The sequence below is a fragment of the Urocampus carinirostris genome, chromosome 16 (genome assembly GCF_059441175.1).
Source record: "Urocampus carinirostris isolate Australia breed hairy pipefish chromosome 16, RoL_Ucar_1.0, whole genome shotgun sequence".
Taxonomy (NCBI): domain Eukaryota; kingdom Metazoa; phylum Chordata; class Actinopteri; order Syngnathiformes; family Syngnathidae; genus Urocampus; species Urocampus carinirostris.
Genome location: NC_142364.1, coordinates 26,052,235 through 26,072,094, shown reverse-complemented (window position 1 = coordinate 26,072,094; position 19,860 = coordinate 26,052,235). Strand labels below are relative to the sequence as shown.

Genomic DNA, 19,860 nt, shown 5'->3' with positions numbered 1-19,860 from the left:
TGCTGAATTGGATAAGTCGAACATGAGACTTAACCGACATACGTACTTTGCCACATGCACGACAATGATGGCGCCTCTTGGTGAAGGTAAATTTCTGCGAGCAGTTCATGCAGTTGGGGGCTTCAGAGTCAGGGACCCAGGCAGGCTGCAAGCTCCCCAGCGTCTCCTCCACACCATCTTTCTTCAGGCTGTTAGGCCGAGAAGATCTTTCTGCGGTGGAAGGATTGCCGGGGTAGGGCGGCGGCTCAGATAGCTCGTCATAACTTTGCGTGTATTCCGGGACCTCCGGAGCGACGTAAACCAGGCTGTTGCGGGTATGTGGATAAAAGCCGAGGCTCGTGTGTGGACTAGCGTTGTCCTCCAATTTAGAAGAACATGTTGGCAGTTCTTCATCCTCTTGTGCTGATTCAGGACATACGTCAGCGGGAAAAAGTAACTGCTTGGGTCTTGCACCTCCATAGATTTTTGACTGCAGAGCGCTGCCTGTAGGGGAATGGCTCCCTCTAGCGGAATCTTCTTGACAAAGCGAGTCCGGAGAGAGGGACGACACCAGTAGGCTCCTGTCACTTTCCGGAGAAACCAGGTTTTCTAGATCCAATCTGCAGCTTCTCAACTCCTCGGCAGCAAGCTCTTGTTCCAGATCCCCATTGAGGGGGGGCAGGTTTCCGCTGTTGCAGCAAGAGATGCCATTAAACTGCTCAGACTCTGCGTGGGCCTGCAGAAAAGCATCCAGCTCCTCATCCGTAACCAGCAGCTCAGCTTGATCGCTTTCCGGGAGATACTGAAAGCCAAACTCTGCTGGATCTACCGGACTGGACACTGAAGGGTCGGAGCGCTCAGGTTCTGCAGGAGGGATAAGAACGGGGAGTTCTCCAAGGCTAGGCTGCTGGGATATCGAATCCTGAGGTTCTTTGGGCCGAGAAACCTCCAACACTTTTAGAGAGTCTGCTTCTGTAGCTTCGTTTTCCCATTGCTCTTCAGAGCACAGAAGCTGATGGCAGCTCACAAATGTTTTGCTATCTAAATTATTAGGATATTCGTCCATGTTTTGACCTGAGGGTTCAATAGATTCTGTTACTGGGGCGCTTGAGGTTTGAGCACTCTGTTCTGGTGGATGCTGGTGATCCTGGTTAGCTGGTTCTGGGGATCCACCCTCTTCTTGAGTTTCCTCCTCATAACCTTCATCTCGGGCATCACATTCATCTTCGCCCTCGTCTTGAGCGTCCTCTGCTTGTGCTCCCGGAATAATGATGTCCAGCAGACTCAATGAAGATTCTGCAAACTGCTGGTTTGAATTTGAGCTCTGGCTGGGCACATATTGATCCTCCAAGGTGCAGCTGCTGAAGTCCAAAAGTAGCTCTTCAACCGCATCCGCCTCTTGCTTTTCCTCCTCTTCGTCCTGTTCTTTTTCATCCAATTGCTTCTTGGCAGAATCCATTTCACTGAAGGCAGCGTGGCTGTCGGCGTGGACCAGGGCGGCTGAGCCGGTGTCGTTGACAAGATCACACACGGGCTTTAGAACCCGGTCGGAGCACGGAGGAGCTAAATTTTGTGTGGCACATTGATCAACAGAGGAGAGAAGGTCCACACCGGTCAGCGGCTGAACTTTGGTCTGCCCATCTTGGTCCGCACAGCTGCTGCCACTGCTGCCACTGCTGCTGCTGTTGTTGTTACCAATGGTGGTGCCATAGCGAAGAGAGCTAAGGTTAGCTAGGGTGGGAGGAACGACTGGTGCCTCAAAGGAGCCAACAGTTCCAAAGTTGTAGGGTGATGACTTCCGGAAAACAGACTGGCAGTCAACTTCATCTGCAGGCCAAAACAAATATTTTCATTAAAAAAAACTAAGGGCCACGTATTGAATTAAAATTAATATTTAAAACATATGCCATCAGAAGTATAACCACAGGACTTTATTCAACTTTTGCACATAAAACGATCGTTGCGTTAAAGGTTGTGTATAAGTAATGAAATGGGTTCAAACAAAATGACACACACTACTTAAGATACTGAGCATGACTCCCGTTTTTCATTTTTATAATTCATGACTTGCAAGATAACAATGTAAAGGACATAATTTTGCCATCGGGTCAGAGCGAAGGAAACCTTAAATAATTTCATTTTGTCTGAGTGATATCCATTAATTATCTGTGCGGCTTATCCTCAATAGTGTCGTGGGAGAGCTGGAGCCCATCCCAGCCATATTCGAGCAGTAGGCAAGGGACACCCTAAACTGGTTGTATCTGGTTATAGTGCAACAAAAACATGTGTAACTGCTTATGTTATTGAACTATGTTCCATTGCCACTAGCTTTGCAATTACGTTCATGATGTTCTGCTCTTCTTCTTTTTTTTTTCTTTTTTTTTTATCTTTGATGGAAATTTAAGTCCAGTTATGTTATCAACTCACCTGAACTCAGCTCGAAGTCATCCAGCACTTTGTCCAGGTCAAAAACAGCTGCCTTGAAGAAGCTGTCCATAATGGCCTCGTAATCTCTTCTAAAACCTAAAAAACAAGCAAAATAACACAACTAACTGATTTGTTTGATTGATCAGAGTTAACACAACAATAAGGGTCAATTTTTCTCACTTTCAGCAATCTGTAAAAATTAAACACATCAACATGATTTCTTGTAGTCATGCAAGTCAATAACATTTGCTAATTACAGTGGCAAAATATACAGTAACAGACTCAAAATCAAATCAAGCGTATTCTCATTTGGGGCAAGCAAATCATTGTACACTGACTTCTATTACAAGTGTAATAATTATCAGAGGTGTTCTTTAAGAACTACAGTAATTAGAAACATTTAAATTCAGAAAGTTAAGACAATTGGGCTTATCCATCTTAAAAAATAACCATAATGTTTTTATATTCTGCGAAAGCAACCTAAAAATATCAAGGCAGCTTATTGCATTTTTTTTGTATTTTAATCCTTTTTCAGTCGAGGTACGCCTCAAACCACATTCGGCCTGCGAGAAACTTCACTACGGCCCCTGAGATAATCTTGATTAATTATTGTATCATACACAAGAAATCATGTAATTTTTTTTATTTTACTGTACGTTACGTCTCCTTGAAAAAAAGTAGATTTTTGCACCCTATTTCATGTTGTTTCAATCCAACAATATTTTTAAAACTATTTGAGTGAATGATTGAAATTTGCAATATTTTTTTTCTTCTGAGTAAATTTAGTCTACCTTTGCTAAAATACAAAGTATAGGGGATAATGATGCATGAATAATACAGGCCTCTTTCATTTAATGTTCACGTTATAACAATTTTTATACAAAGGCAATTTGTCTTTTGAGCCTGTTATATTCAAAAGATTACAGACGGAGCTATAAGAAAATATTGCTTTATTTATCTAATCAGGACTCACCACAGGAAGTGGTGCCCTGACGACCCAGGTGGCCAATACTGCAGAGACTAATCGTGAAGAATGGGAGATTTCTTGAAGGGCCGGCCGGCTCATGTCATGGTGGAGTTTAGGCTGGCTGGATGAGAAAAATAATTTGAACATATATCTATCAATTGCACTATCTAACCTTACTTTATTCTCTTGTAAGCTATTTGGCCACATTCAGCGCAACAGATGTGGTGAGTTTTACCTTCTGGGGGAATTTTCCCCTCCCAAATTTAAAGGTGGTTTGGCCCACCACCACTCTGTGTTTATCTTATTTTCAACTTATTGCCTCAACTCATCATGAGTTAATCTTTAATTTTTATCTTTTTAATATTCGTAATATTCTTTCATGTATACAAGTAGTTTCTTAGTTTGATTACGCTGGCAACTGTGTTGACAGCAAAGTTTCATTGTGCAGGGAATCGTGGTTCTTTACTGTGCATATGACAATAAAACACTTTGAATCTTGAATCTTTTCTGTAGCAGTAAAATTAACATAGAACAGCGGGAATTATATGAGTCAGGTATGATGGGGAGCAGATAGGTGCTAGGTGGAGCCAAAAAAGCCAGGAAAAGAAAAAGAAACACGTTAAAAGAAAGACTTATCATACATTTCACTCATCATGCACTTTTTGCCTGCAATATGTGAACCCCCAACAGTGTGTTGTACTGTGTGTTTGCTGAATTTAGTAGTTGGGTAGCTCCTCTCACTCAAATGAGCTCTTATTCTTTTTTTGAGAAGTGTCGCTTTCGACTCCCAAAAGCCTCTTCAGATTGTTTTGCTGCTTACATCAACATACTAAAAATGATTATGTAACATTATGCACAAAACTATTTTAGGGGGGCAGATAAAACTAAAAAATAAAGGAAAAAAGAACAAAGAAAAAAGATACAGAATAAGAAAATATAAAGAAAAGGCAAAAAGAGAGAAAAAAGAAACAATAAAAAAGAAAAAAATGAAAGGGCTAGAAGAATCAAAAGAATAGAAGGAAAATAAGAAAAAGGAAGGTGAAAAAAGCACAACAAAAATAATTAAAAAGAGAAAAAAAACGCCAGAAAAAAAGAAGAAAGCTTGGGGGGAAAATAACAGAAGAAGAAAAAATTAAAAGAAAAAAGCCCATCCTCTCACAATTCAACCTCCTCACAGATGCCTACTATGTCATTGTGCTCACATACAAGTTCCTGATGACCATTTCCTCCACTTAGGTTGCATGTGATCAGAGCTTTTCTGCTTTAAAATATGTTTAAAAAAAAAAAAAAAAAAAAAAAAAAAAAAAAAAAAAAAAAAGGGGTGCTAAGAAGCTCACTGCCCTCGGAACTTTTGGAGGCCTCCATGTTGATGTACACTGAAAAGGAAATTCTCATGTCTATACACAATGGCATTATCACCAACAAGGTTGCAAAGACCGGTGCTTTACTTGAGGACTTTTGTTTCAAGCAGCCTACTTAAAATTTGTGTAGTGAAGCTTCTTCATAGGTTATGAGTTTAGTGTGAAGCCTAACAATCTGTTGGGAAGGCAAGTTCAATTTTGATTGAGAATTACTGTACATATGTAAATACGTTTACATCTATACAAGGATATTTAAAAAAAATTCTTTTGAATAAAATGGTTAAGTGTTTTCTGTTAACTTAAGGACATAAATCTGAATGCCTCATAATAGCTGGCTGCTGTTCTGTTATTCAAATCCCTTCTACATTGGCTTTTGGTGGAAAACTCACGAGCTGAAAAAGGGGCTCTGAACTGAACAAGGGGGGAATTTATTTGCTACATTCAGTAGGTTAAATTAGGTTGACTAGATTATAAGAGCAGTTTTAAAAATGCTCACTTGATCAGTCCTGTCCTCGGCTTTTAGTCAAATATATTACTAGGCCCTCCGTCAATTTAACTTTGACACTCCTGTATTACTCACTCTGTCCATTGTGTTGATTATTGTTGTTTAATATATATAGAGTAAAACTTTTTGCTTCAATTTAAGGTCTGTATTTTTCATTTCAGTTTAACAGTATGCTTTATGATTAGTAGACATACAGCAAAATTGAAATGTATAAAGGGGAATAGTGAATTTGTCAAAATGTCAAATAACAGACTTCACAAGCATGGGAGGGAGTGTACTTGCATCAGGTCCTTGTCGTGATTTTTTTTATGCGAAGAAATAAAATCAAAAATAGTATTTATCCTTTAAGATGACCTGAATCTGAACACATGTTTCAGTTTCTATTCAATTACTCCGACGTCAAGGCGATTACTGTATTTACATAAACAACCGAGTGGCTGTCACCAAGTGGAACGATTTGTTGCTGTCTAGAGTTATATATATAATGACAACCACTTAGAGAGTGTAACATTTGTGGACCCAATTTTGACAACGAGTCTATTGAGCATTCCAAGCTCAACATTTTTCCCAAAATGAGAGCAAGTCAATATTATCCGCTCGTCGTGTGTGCTAACGTATATTAGCTTCCAGGGCTCGATCGGTTCTTTCTTACCTGTTGGTTTTCCACATCGCTTCCCTGGGGTTAAGATCGGTCGCCGTGCTGGGAGCAAATGTTGTTGTGGGGTTTTGTCGCTAAATTAGTTTTGGGGTGGACCGAAGAGCGAATGTTTTTCCCCAGGAGTTTGATTTGACGCTATAAGTCTGTAGCCATCACACTAACGGCCATCTTGGAACTGTAGTACATCTGATTGAACTCAGCGCCGCTCAGCTCGTATCTTTCGAATCTCCTCGAGTCTGTAACACCCCCGCCTAAGTTTAGAATTTGTTCCTCGTGAGCCAACCATTTAAAATATAGGGTTTTGAATAATAAAAAGTCGTGAAACTACTTCCAGACATAGAAAAGCCCTCCGTTTACAAACAATCGGTGAGGTCTGGCATCGACTTTGTATGTCTGAACATCACTGTCGGATTATCTTTTTTAATAATAATAATTACATTATTTTAATAAACGTATTTGCCGATGAGATCCAAGTAGTTTCAACCCAGAAAATACCCCCTCTTTTAAAAAATAATCTGCCGTACATTAATTTCTTAAATGCTCAACCGCAACGTACATAGGACAGCTTTAGAAATAAACGTCATCAAAATCTAGCTAGCCAAACCTTGCGTATATGCCTTTGACACGCCAAAAAAAACGCCTTGTGTTAAGTGTTCATGAGAACGTGACGTCACAGGCGGCATTCAGCGGGTGGTGGCCATTCAGTACCACCGCGACGACATCGAGGAGGGCATCACGATTGACAGTTAGCATGGCATCCAAGAAAAGATTATGCAAGGTACATTCAAAACAAACACACCCATTAAATGCCGTTTCGTCTTGGCTTGATAAAATCGTGTTTTGTTTTTAATAATTCACGTAATGCAACCGAAATTGTAAATTGTGTCTCATCTTGTTTGGCTGAATATGAAATGGCAGCATATCAATTGATCTCAACTTGTCATTCTATTACATATGAAAATGTGTTTTGGAATTGTGCCTAGTAATACTGAGGTCATTCGAGTGTGGTGTTAAAAAATCTGGCACCAATTGTTGGTTTAAGATCAGGTAATTGTGTAATTGTAATCCTGTGCAGTCCTTTCAGATTCAGATCTACTTTATTGTCATTCTAGTACACGTGTATACAGAACGAAATGTCGATATATCTGACCCGCACAGTTTCCTTGAATGTACAGATATAAATAAAATGTTGTATTGAGTTGGAGTATTGAGTACTAATAATATACTAATAATTATGGATATGTATAGTATTTTACAGTAGCGCAAATAGTGCAAGAGGAGCAGCTAACCAGATGTGCAAAAAGGGCAGTCAGGTAAACAAGTCAGGTAAACAGTAACAATAACACTGTAACAATAACGCTGTAAGTACAATAGTGCAGAGAAACAGATGTGCAAGGAGTGGCTAGCTATAAAGAACTGCCAGTAGTGCAAAAAGTCAAACAAAACCAAGATGTACAGATTAGCAGCAGTTAGATTTACTATGTGTTTGATTGACCATTTAACAGTCTAATGGCCAGGGGGACAAGACTTGTGGAACATGGTGGTCCTGCACCGCACACTGCAGTACCTCTTCCCAGAGGCTAGCAGAGTGAACAGTCCATGATGGGGATGAGAGGGGTCCCTGATAATGTTCTTAGCTTGGGATAGGCAGCGCTTCTGGCCAATGTCCTGAATGGAGGGGAGAGAAGTCCCGATGATTTTCTCTGCTGTCCTCGTCACCCTCCTCACACTACCCCAGTCGGAAGCGCTGCAGCCTCCACACCACACAGAGATACAGCTGGTCAGGATACTCTCTATGGTGCCCCTGTAGAATGTGATGAGGGAGGGTGGGGGCAGGTGGGCTCTCCTCATCCTCTGCAGGAAGTACAGGCGCTGCTGTGCCCTCTTAACCAGTGATGCAGTGTTCACGGACCAGGTGAGTTTGTTTGTGATGTGCACCCCTAGGAACTTGATGCTGCTGACAACCTCCACAGCCTTGTTGTTGATGAAAAGTGGGGCATGGTTGGGCTGGTTTTTCCTGAAGTCGACAATGATCTCTTTAGTTTTGTCAACATTCAGGACCAGGCTGTTGTCCCTGCACCAGTCCACCAACTGCTCCACCTCTTCTCTGTAGGCCAGGTCGTTGTCGTCCCTGATGAGGCCCACCACTGTTGTGTCGTCCGCAAACTTCACGATGTGATTTGTGGCGGACCTAGGGACGCAGTCGTGTGTCATCAGGGTGAACAGCAAGGGGCTCAGGACACAGCCTTGGGGGGAGCCAGTCCTGTAGTGCCTCCATTGCCCCCTCAGTCCACACCCTCACCTGCTTCACTGTAGGTTTTTCTCTGGTCTTTGAGATATTTTTGTGATTAAGGACTAAATAAATAAATGTGACTTGACTTGACTTGACAATTCGAGAGGGTGCGACACTGGGAGTGAATGTCTGAAATTTTCCACCTTTATTTTGGATACTGCTCCTGTGGTGAGGGGCCCTCTTCCTGTGGGAATTGTGACAACTCTCCCATGAGGTCCTCTGCGTGTCGTAAGAGGCAATTAAAGTGGAGGGACCGAGGGGGCTTGGGATCCTCTCCTCTCTATCTCTACTTCCTAAGAGACAGCAAGGCAAAGAAAGGGGGGCGGGAGACCGAAAGGTCTCGCAAACCCTAGTTATAGGGTCACTAAATGTGAGAGGAGGTGGAAGTAAAGCTACTGAGTGGAGGAAAGAGGAGATCGGAAGGATGATGACTAAACGGAGGGTTGATGTGTTAGCCTTGAGCGAAACAAAGATGAAAGGAAATGGTGAATTACAGTTTGAAGGTATGTATGGTAGAAGGTCTGGAGTTACAGGTTGACATGCTAGAGAAGGAGTGGGTGTGCTTGTGAGTGAGAAAGTAAAGGAGAAAATGGTGGAGTGGAAAGAGATATCTTCGAGAATGATGTGGGTGCAATTAAAGTGGGGTGGTGAAGTATTGATGTTTATAAGTGCGTATGGACCTGGTTTAGAAAAAAGTGCAGAGGAGAGAAATGAGTTCTGGAAGGATTTGTCCGAATGTGTGGCAAGTGCGAAAGAGGGGTGGAAAGTAGTAATACTAGATGACCTGAATGCTAGAGTAGGTGATGGAATGGTTGAAAATGTGGTTGGTAGATATGGAGTACCAGGAAGAAATGAGAGTGGGAAGAGATTGATTGAGTTATGTGTGGAAAATTAGCTGGTGATTACAAATACATTGTTTAAAAAGAGGGACGTGAATAAGTATACTTTAGTCAGAGTGGATGGTGGTGAGATGGTGGACGGAGCACTGATGGATTATCTAGTGGTTTGGAAAGGGATGTTAGATTGTTGGATGTGTATGTTTACAGAGGTAAAATGAGTGGTGTGTCTGATCATTTTTATGTGGAAGGAAAACAGACTAGATCGATTGTGGAGAGCTAGTTATAAAAGAGGTGAAAATGTCAGTTGAATAAGGCCAAAATGGAGAGAGAGTTTAAAGAGAGGATAGGGGAAGAGTATGAACAGATTAGTAAAAGAGAAGTGGAGTGTGGAGACGGAATGGAATTGGTTTAAAGAGGAAGTGTTGAGTGTGAAAGAAATGAGTGGAATGAGAAATGTTGGTTGAGATATTAGGAAGGCATGCTGGTTTAAGATCAGGTAATTGTGTAATTTTGTAATTGTAATCCTGTGCAGTCCTTTGAGACATTTTTGTGATTAAGGGCTATATAAATAAATGTGACTTGACTTGACTAGGAAAGGAAGTAAATGGTGGAAAGATGAGGTCTCTGGGGCTGTGACAGAGAAGAGATGTGCCTTTGAGGAGTGGCTGCAAGATAAGAGTGGTGATGCGTACAAAAGGTATAAAGTGAAGGAAAGGTTGGTAAAAGCCTTACTGGAAGCAGCGAAAAGAAAAGCAAGTGATGAATGATGTCGAAAGACAGGAGTGAACTTTGAGGAAAGAAGAAAAGTGGTCTTTAAAGAAGTGAAAAGAGTAAGAAAGAGCGAGTCTCGAAAGGAAGAGAAAGTGAACGACAGGTAGATTTCTTGTTTAGTGGTAGTGCAGTCAGGACGAGATGGGCAGAGTAATTGGAGGAGTTGATGAATGTGGAGGATGGGAGAGAAGTGAGAGTCGAGGCGATCAGTGGTACGGGGAGAATGCCTGTGTTGGTTGATTTCAATGTGAAGCATGTGGAAACACGGTAGGTGCAAGAGGCAGGGAAATAAATGAAAGGGGGAAAGTGCCTGGTTTGGATGGTTGTACTGCTGAACGCTTGTAGAAGGTGGCACGGCTATGATTGACTCGTTAGTATTTGTTGAATATATGCTTTTTAAGTGGTATGGTTCTTGTTGATTGGTGTAGTGCATGTGTGGTGTCACTTTTAAAGGGTAAAGGCAATAAGTATAAATGTATCAATTCGAGAGGTATCAGTTTGTTGTCTGTATGGAAGAGTCTTGATTAAGAGAGTGAGAGGAAGAACAGATGCGGTGGTGATGGAGGAGCAGAGTGGTTTCAGGAAAGGAAGATGATGTGTGGATCAGGTGTTTGCAGTAAGACAGGTGTGTGAGAAATATTTTGCAAAAGGTAAAGATGTTTGTTCTGCTTTCTTGGACTTGGAAAAGGAGTAGGAGTCGATAGAGAGGTGTTGTAGCAGGTGATGCTAATGTATGGAGTGGATGGAAAGTTGTTGGAAGCATTGAAGAGTTTATATGTGAACAGCAGAGCACGTGTAAGAGTAGGGAGTGAGACAAGTGAGTGGTTCCTTGTGTTGACTGGTGTAGACAGGGGTGTGTGATATCGCCGTGGCTGTTTATCGTGTACATGGATGGTGTGGTGAGAAGTGAATAGAAGAGTATTTGGAAGAGGTGTAGAGATGATGGAAAACAGTGGAACGGTGTGGCAGGTAAGTCAGTTGTTGTTTACAGATGACACAGCGCTTGTGGCTGATTCTGAGGAAACATTGAGAAGGTTGGTAATGGAGTTTGGAAGAGTGTGTGATAGGCGTAAGTTATTTGTGAATGTTGGGAAGAGTAAGGTGATGAAGTGTTCACGTGATGGAGTTGGAAATAAGGTTGCATAGACAGGTGCTGGAAGAAGTTAAGAGCTTTAGGTACTTGAGTTGGGATCTGGCTGCAGTTGGTAGAATGGAGTGCGAGGTATTGCACAGAGTGAATCAAAGAAGCAAGGTTTTGGATGCTCTGAGGATGTTAAGAGAGGACTGTATGAGAGTGTGATTGTGCCAACTGTGTTGTATGGTGCAGAGACTTGGAGCCTGAATGCAGATTTGAGAAGGAATTTAAATGTCTTTGAGATGAAGTGTTTGAGGAGTATGTTGGGAGTGGCAAGATTGGATAGATTGAAAAATGAAATTGTGAGAGACAGAACTGGAGTAGTAGCGTAACTGAGCAAGCGTGTGGATGAGAGAGTACTTGGTTGGTCTGGACACATGAGGAGCGAATGTTGAAGAGGATACAGAGTAGAAGTAAATGAAAGGAGACCAAGAGGAAGGCCGCGATTGATGTGGATGGATGTGTTTAACACTGTTACGAGTTCACTGCATGAAAAATGTCCAAATGTTGTGGAACCTAGAGCTCTTGTTGGTGATAGGAATTACTGGAGAGGTGTTGTGAAAGGATAGTGGGATGTTTGACGTGTTCTAAGGGAGGGGCAGGGCACCTGTATGATACGGCAGGGGTAAACCAGTGAAAGCTGTCGGGCCCTGCTTTTGAACAGAAAAGTGTGTCGTGTCACCCTGACCCGAGTGACATGGCCGCTTTCGTGTGTCCCGTTCCATCAGGAGGGACGAATGCATCAGCTTGGGTGCTGAGGTGCTTAACTTGTTTGGTTGTTTGGGCATTTGGGTTGGTCATGGGCAATTTTTTGTGCTTTTTTTCCTTTTTTATTTTCTTTCTTTTTGTGGATGTGTTTATCTTGCTGTCAGTCACCCCTCACAAAGGATATGACCAGGGTAGATGGATAGATTATATGATATTATAATTTAGACGTTTTTTGATTGGCTGACACTCTTTTTTTATATTTGTAATAAAATATTATTGTGTTCGTTTAGTCTGTTTTTTGGGGTTTTTCCTTACTTATTTTTTATACAATTTTTTTCTTTTTTCTTCTTTCCTTCATTTTTGTTGCTTTGTTTTCCAATTTTTGGGGTTAAGAATTGGATAAAATCATTTACTTAATACACAATTTTACGCACAGAACTGTCGGGCAGCGCCATTGTTCACAGCACCACCGAAAGTGATGTTCCTTCCGGTTTCTTGTAAACAAAGCGGATTATTTGCATAGCATGTCGCCATGTCACACATTCTACTTCAGTCACATGCTTCCTAAAATTGTTGATGATTTTTTTCAAGCACTGTTTACAGTTGTGCATTACATATATAACTATTAAATAATATATTTAACTCTTATTCCATGAGTGAAGCGCTTACTGAAGCCCAGCTTCATACCCCGATACTGTGAAATGCTAGAACTGCTACATTCATGATTTGAAGTCATCTTTTGGCTTCTTGGAAGAACGAATACAATGGATCGCATGTACCACTCCGCTTCATGGCCCGTCGGTGGTCAAAGCCACTCGTTCAGGCGCTTTTTTGAATTTTGACATCCAATAAAAGTGCATGTTATCCCGAAACTACATTTCTTTGGAGTTATGTCCACGATTGATTTCCTTCTATCCAGTTGTGTTTATTGATGGAGGAAACGCGCCGAACGCTAGCCAAGCTAAGCTACCGGAAGTCAAAAACATCACTCGGGAGAATGCGGACATAAAAGCGGAAGTGGCGTTTGGCGTTCGCTACAAAGGTCTATAATGCTTAAAAGTGCAGCATCTTTTGGTATTCGAAGGTATTTACATAAAATTGGAGCAGGACTTGAAGGTGAGGAGCATTGTTTGAGGTGTACTTAAATAGTTGAAAGTAGACTATCGAAAGAATGTGTTAACAATGCCCACCTGAGTTCAAAGTGCCCTTAATATTTTTTTTACCACCTTGCCTATCTGATTTTAACTTACTTCGAGCAAAGCTGTTTAGGGCAGAACACATTAGGTGGGGGTCAGGGTGTATTCAGTAGAGTGGATTCATGCTTATCCCAGTGTTTATTTTCTTTCTCGTTGTTAGTGTAGCATGGAAATGGTGACTGTAAGAAAAGGCCTGTCTCAAGTACAGTACAACCCAAACCTGAAAAAAGATGAGTTTATTCAAGCATATGTAATAAATGCGCATACTTGCACATTCAACATAGGGCGCTTAACAGAGGTTGCAATGATGACACATGCCATGGCAACAGCGACCAAAAAGTTCCAAAATCCATAATGCTCCTTTAGGCAATTATACCTGACTCAATCATTGCTAGTCGTATGGGTCAAATTGGAGAGGATTTTCACAGTATTAAACGCTACTACAAAGAAAAAAATCTGAATGTTTCACTATCCATAATGAATTATAAGTTTCAATGTTTGGAAGCTCTGCATAGACCGCAGCACCATTTAAACCTATATCCTGTTTTTCCCCCAACTATTAATTACAGGAGTTGGAGGAAATTCGCAATTTGGGATTCAGGGATTTTCGGATCATGGAAGTGGACGAATCTAACATTTCAAGCTGGCAGGGTCTAATTGTGCCTGTAAGTTTGCTTATCACTCTGTGAAAGAATGTTAAACCTTTTCTTTATTGGTCATTATTTTTCGTTGTGTCACTGGCAAGGAAAGCCCCCCGTATGACAAAGGAGCGTTTCGGGTGGAGATCAACTTTCCCAACGAGTATCCATTCAAGCCCCCCAGGATCACCTTCATGACCAAAATCTACCATCCCAACATAGATGAGAAGGGTCACGTGTGTTTAGCTATTATCAGCTTGGAGAACTGGAAGCCTGCCACGAGAACGTCTCAAGGTCAGCTGAGTGTCAACATGGTGACCTTACTCAAGTTCTTTCATATCACTTGCAGTTTTGCCCAGGTCTTACCATAGTTGTGCGGTTTTACCCTCCTTTAACACGATCAAGAGATGAAATCGTCTCGGCATGCTCCTAATGAGAAAACAGATGGTGGCCTGGAGGATCTCCTCCCAGATCTGGACCAAGGCATATTTGATTTCCTGAATGGACCTTAACATAATATCCCAGAGTTGTTTGATTGAGTTTAGGTCTAGTGTACGTTGCTGCAAGTCTATTTTGTCATTTTTTAGTCCTCCTGGAACTGCCTGAATGCTCTAACAACATGAGATAGCCATTATTGTGGACCAGGGGGGACCCAGGTCCTACTGCGCTGACGTTCTGACAATGTGTCCAAGGGTTTCCTCCGATACCCAACAGCTTTCCAGGTGCTATCATCTAACTTGTTGAGGTCTGTGCATCCTTCCAGAGAGATGCTTCCCCAGACGATCTATGACCCATTACCAGATCGGTCATTCCAAATGATGCGGCAAGCAGCACAACAGTCTCCACTGCATCTCCAGACTCTGCCGCATGTGCTCACCGTATACATATACTGGACTGTCTCAGAAAATTAGAATATTGTGATAAACTTCTTTATTTTCTGTAATGCAATTAAAAAAACAAAAATGTCATACATTCTGGATTCATTACACATCAACTGAACTATTTCAAGCCTTTTATTATTTTAATATTGCTGAATTTGGCTTACAGCTTAAGAAAACTCAAAAATCCTATCTCAAAATATTAGAATATCATGAAAAAGTATACAAGTAGGCTATTCAACTAATCACCTGAATCATCAAATGAACTCGAAACACCTTGCGAGGGTTTCCTGAGCCTTAAAAACACTCAGCTTGGTTTAGTAAACTAAATCACAAGTATGGGGAAGACTGCTGATCTGACTGCTGTCCAGAGGACCATCATTGATACCCTCCATCAGGAGGGTAAGACACAAAAAGAAATTTCTCAAAGAGCAGGCTGTTCACAGAGTGCAGTTTCAAAGCATATCCACAAAAAGTCTGTTGGAAGGGAAAAATGTGGCCGGAAACGCTGCACAACCAAAAGAGATGACCGCAGCCTTAACAAAATTGTGAAGAAGAGCCGCTTCCAGAATTTGAGGGAGCTTCAAAGACAGTGGGCTGAAGCTGGAGTCCAGGTATCAAAAGCCACAGTTCACAGACGTGTCCGGGAAATGGGCTACAATAGCCGTATTCCCATGGTCAAGCCACTTCTGAACTCAAGACAACGGAAGAAGCGTCTGACTTGGGCTATGGAGAAGAAGCACTGGACAGTTGCAGAGTGGTCCAAAGTCCTCTTTTCAGACGAAAGCAAGTTTTGCATTTCATTTGGAAGTCAAGGCGCCAGAGTCTGGAGAAAGGCTGGAGAGGAGCAAAATCCAAGTTGCTTGAAATCCAGTGTGAAGTTCCCACAGTCAGCAATGGTTTGGGGAGCCATGTCAGCTGCTGGTGTTGGTCCACTTTGTTTCATCAAGTCCAGATTAAATGCAACTGTGTACCAAGAGATTTTAGAGCACTACATGCTTCCATCTGCTGAAAAGCTCTATGGAGATGAGGATTTCATTTTCCAGCATGATTTGGCACCTGCCCACAGTGCCAAAACCACCAGTAACTGGTGCACTGACCATGGCATCACTGTCCTTGATTGGCCTGCTAATTCCCCTGACCTGAACCCTATCGAGAATGTGTGGGGTATAGTTAAGAAGAAGATGAAAGACACCAGACCTACAAATGCAAATGAGCTGAAGGCCGCTATCGAAGCATCCTGGGCATCAATAACACCTCAGCAATGCCACAGGCTGATTGCCTCCATGCCACGCCGGATTGATGCAGTAATCCGTGCAAAAGGATTCCCAACCAAGTACTGAGTGCATCAATGGACATTTTCAAATGTTTGATTTAGTTTTGCTGTTATAAAATTATTTTTTTTACTTGGTCTGAGGAAGTATTCTAATATTTTGAGATAAGATTTTTGAGGTTTTTTTTATCTGTAAGCCAAAATCAGCAATATTCAAATAATAAAAGGCTTGAAATAGTTCAGTTGATGTGTAATGAATCCAGAATGTATGACATTTTTGTTTTTTTAATTGCATTACAGAAAATAAAGAACTTTATCACAATATTCTAATTTTCTGAGACAGTCCAGTATACATATAAACTGTGACATAAGCCAACATCGCAAATAAGCCGACCAGCTAAAATTGCTTTAAAATAGCCAGACACTAAAAGAAATATACAGTGGGACCTTGCTACTTCGCGGTTCGACGTTCGCGGCTTCAGAGCTTCGCGGTCTGTAATGGTTTAAAAAAAAAAAAAAAAAAAAAAATTATTTATTTTTTTAAAGGGTGTCGCTGCTTTGCAGATTTTCACTTTTTGCGGGTTTTTTCGGCGGAACGTCAGCGGACGCGGGATAAGGCCCGGGCTGCGCGACGGAGCAAGTTCGGCGGACGCGGCGTCACATGGCGCGACGCGAGAAAAGGCGGCGGGCGTGATCAAACTACCCCCGTAACTGGGGGGAGCCCGCTCGTCCGACGACCCCAGTAGCGCGGCGCGACGACAGGCGGCGGACGTGCGCGGGATCCCTGTAACTGTCGGTGTCGTGCGTATCGCGCCCGAAAGTACCCGCGCCGCGGGTTAGGGGCTCGCTCGCGGGAGCGACCGAACGGCACCCGCGGTGCGGTGCAAATAAAAACCCTGTCGTGAATTTGTCTCCGTTCGTCCCGGGCGGACATAAAATTGCCCAGCTGTACGACTCTTAGCGGTGGATCACTCGTCTCGTGCGTCAATGAAGAACGCAGCTAGCGGCGAGAACTAATGTGATTTGCAGCTGCGATTGGCTGGCAACCAGTTCAGGGTGTCCCCTGCCCACTGCCCGGAGATGGCTGGGATGGGCTCCAGCCCCCCTGCGACCCTAATAAGGATAAGCGGTGCAGATAATGAGATGAGATGATTTTTTTTTTTGATTTTTTTTTGAAGGGGCATTTCGCAGATTTTAACTTTTAGCGGGTGGTTTTGCTCCCCATTAACCGGGTCTAAAAAATAATAATAAAAAAAAAGAATTTTTCTTCTTTTTTTTCTTTTGAATGGTCGTCGCTACTTTGCGGATTTTCACTTATCGTGGGTGGTTTGGGTCCCCATTAACCGCGATAACCGAGGTCTTACTGTATACCCAAAATAGTATTGAAACGTGTTGCTAAACAACAATAATTATTTAAATGTATAGATAAAAAAGATCAATATACTGGTAACAAAGACAAAAATAAAATAATCAAACCATTTACTGTACGTTTAAGCGGCACTTTAATGGCAAACACCCATACACTGTTTTAGTATTTTTTCAATTATTCTCTTTTTTGACTCGATCGTTTTGCTTCCCCTTATCGCTAAGTTTCTTGGGGCCCAGTATAATGAGCAAAAAAGGAGACAAAACACACTAAACCACTGTAAAACTAGATGTGGTCCCTCTGAACCAAATTCAGGATGGAGCTGAATAAACAGGAAGAAGAGATCGGGCGAGGAGGAAGCATTAGGACTCCGTTCGGCCGTGGGCCATTGGGTAGCTTAGGTGGCTATGTCTGTCTTACACTTCCTTGTGTAAGCTTTATTTTATGTGTATGTCAGCTAGCCCCTTCTTTTTGGTATTGGACTTTTTGATTTCTGAGTTCCACTAATATGCGAGTATATATGGTAGGTTTAATCTGTTGCCATTGGTGAGTGCCTCCGGCATAGTTGCCAATTCTGATGGTCTATGGCAGATGCAAATCGAAATCTAATGTGCTTGGCAGTGAGCACAACACCCTCCACAGGATGTCGAGCCCTCAAGCAACGCTCATGGAGCATGTTCCTGAATTTTGGTCAGAAACAGTCTCACCAGTGGCCTGCTGGAAGTAATTTTGTCAGGCTAAGGTAATGGTCAGCCTGTTTCTCCTTGCACAAAGGAGCAGATACAGATCCAGCTTAGGGTTTAAGGACTTACTGCGGCCCTGTCAAGCAAACTGCACTCCTCCGCCAGGTTGCTCCACAGACTGTTCAGGAGCTGAGAGATCTCCTTGTCGAGATCTGGGAGAGGAACCCGCAGGACACCAACTGTTATCTAAATACGAGCATGCCACAATGTTGTCAGGCAAACTCGTGAGGGGCACAGAAACTACTAAAAATCATGCAGGAAGGAGTCACGAAGATTACATACCTGTAAATGCAGGGGGAAAAAAAATCACAAGACCGATTCTCGTCTTGCACATTTCTGTTTCACTTCGGATCGTCTCTGATTGTCTCTCCGGTGTCACTGGTAGCAGACGACAACGTCATCGTTGATTGCTACTATAGTCGCGGTATTCTACATCGTCTGTCTCCCTGTGAGTGAATTGGTGCCGGGTTGTGTTTGTAAAGTTTGTTATCACTTAATAAGGAGGATTTGCAATCATTATTAAGGGGAGAAATTGTCGAGAGTTGACAGGTTTGAGATCGAGAGACTGTTGATGATACGTAAGCACTTACTGTTATTGCTACTTAAAATTAAAGTGTCTAATTTTGAATCAACATACACACAAAGTTTTACAGCACTATTTATTATTCTCTAGCCAGTAAGTTTGCATGCACAAACTGGATGGGCTGATGCTGGCGGTAAGCGGCCACGAGCGGTGAGAGGTCTCTTTATACGAGATATACGAAGCCTCTGGGACTGCTCATGAACTGGATTTTCCTTCGTATATCTCGTATAAAGAGGTACCACAGTATAGCAAAAGTTCCAATCTGGTCAGAGTTTAAATTACTTACTCCCTACAAGGTACCTCTGTACTCTGCTCCAGCCCACTAGTTGGCGCACTTACCTTGTTCTGTTTTTGCGCAGTTATCCAGTGTCTTATCTCGCTGGTAAACACTCCGCAACCTGAGCGACCCCTGCGGGCAGAGCTGGCCAAAGAGTACAATGAAGACCGAGCGGAATTCATGAGGAACGCCGAAGAGTTCACAAGGAAGCACAGCGAAACCAGACCCGCCGATTGACCGGCCGAAACGCTACATGAACCATAGCCCCCTTGTTACCGTTTTCTGCCAAGACTATTTTTTGGGCAACTAGTCGGGCTGTTGTGTGTCTAGAATGATGTCCTGGCGAAATATTTGACAAAACGAACGTCTGTTCATGCTTTCTAAACCTGTGTTTTATGTTACAGCCTCTTTTGAATTCTGCCTAGCAAGAAGTGATTACATAATTGAGATTTTTATTTTAAATGGGATCAATTGTGTCCCACCATTTTTTCCTTGTAATTAGTGATTATTCAATAGTGCAACTTTACTTGCACCTTTTGGCCACCATTAAATGGTTCTGTGTAAAAGTAACTGCCTGAACTTGTCATTTATTTGGAGTGGTCCTAAATCTTAAGTTTTACCTAGCAACAAGTGACTCCACAAGCAAATTGATTGTCCAAGGACACGGTTGGGAAAACCAATGCTCACGGGCCACATACAGACCCGCAGGGTTAACGGCCCACCAAACAAAAATGAAAATATGATAATACATATCATGGGAAATGTAAAGTTGACTGTTTTTGGATGTGTATTTCTCAGACTTCTATGCTTAGGAATTAACCTGTTTTTATATTTAGGAATATAAAAACTATCATCACACACATACACATGGTCACGTTTCAAAGATCAGTCATTTTCTTTGTAAATAGGTTTCTCAATTGTATTTCATTTTATTGTGAAGTCGCGCTTATGTGTGACTTGATTTCCTGCTTATGTGTCAAAATAAACCACGCCTTCTGACCGGGTGGGGCGTGTACAACTACCGCCGGGTATTGTGGGAAGATGGCTGCTTGGTCGTCCACGTTCCAATCGCGAGTGAAGTTAAAACCTAAATGAGTGTTTTCATCTGAATAATTCTGCCAACAGAGAGTTTATATCTTGTATAACTCTCACAGGAAATGAAAAACTGTTAATACAAATGCTTTGTTTTGGTGCCAATCTTGTTCCAAGTGCTCTTCATGTTTTGCCGGGGGAATTTGACACTATTTGCAGAATTCAACAAAT

At 42.1% G+C, this 19,860-nt stretch overlaps 2 protein-coding genes across 2 annotated transcripts in view; one reads left to right on the top strand and one right to left on the bottom strand.

The window, feature by feature from the left end:
* The window catches only part of zfyve16 (zinc finger, FYVE domain containing 16), a 32,204-nt gene extending 25,727 nt beyond the window's left edge, over nucleotides 1-6,477 (bottom strand). Inside the window, exons 1-4 of the mRNA XM_088355926.1 lie at nucleotides 5,892-6,477; nucleotides 3,380-3,494; nucleotides 2,407-2,502; nucleotides 47-1,806 (exon numbers count right to left, since the gene is read on the bottom strand). Of these exons, the coding sequence (XP_088212052.1) occupies nucleotides 47-1,806; nucleotides 2,407-2,476 (1,830 nt within the window). The 5' untranslated portion in view covers nucleotides 2,477-2,502; nucleotides 3,380-3,494; nucleotides 5,892-6,477. The remainder of the gene's footprint in view (nucleotides 1-46; nucleotides 1,807-2,406; nucleotides 2,503-3,379; nucleotides 3,495-5,891) is intronic.
* A 36-nt stretch (nucleotides 6,478-6,513) lies between these two features.
* On the top strand, nucleotides 6,514-19,167 carry ube2l3a (ubiquitin-conjugating enzyme E2L 3a). Its single transcript, XM_088355937.1, has 4 exons — nucleotides 6,514-6,675; nucleotides 13,409-13,504; nucleotides 13,585-13,771; nucleotides 18,680-19,167. The coding sequence occupies exons 1-4, from the start codon at nucleotides 6,649-6,651 to the stop codon at nucleotides 18,832-18,834; spliced, it is 465 nt and encodes a 154-aa protein (XP_088212063.1). The 5' UTR covers nucleotides 6,514-6,648; the 3' UTR covers nucleotides 18,835-19,167.
* The last annotated feature ends 693 nt before the right edge of the window (nucleotides 19,168-19,860 follow it).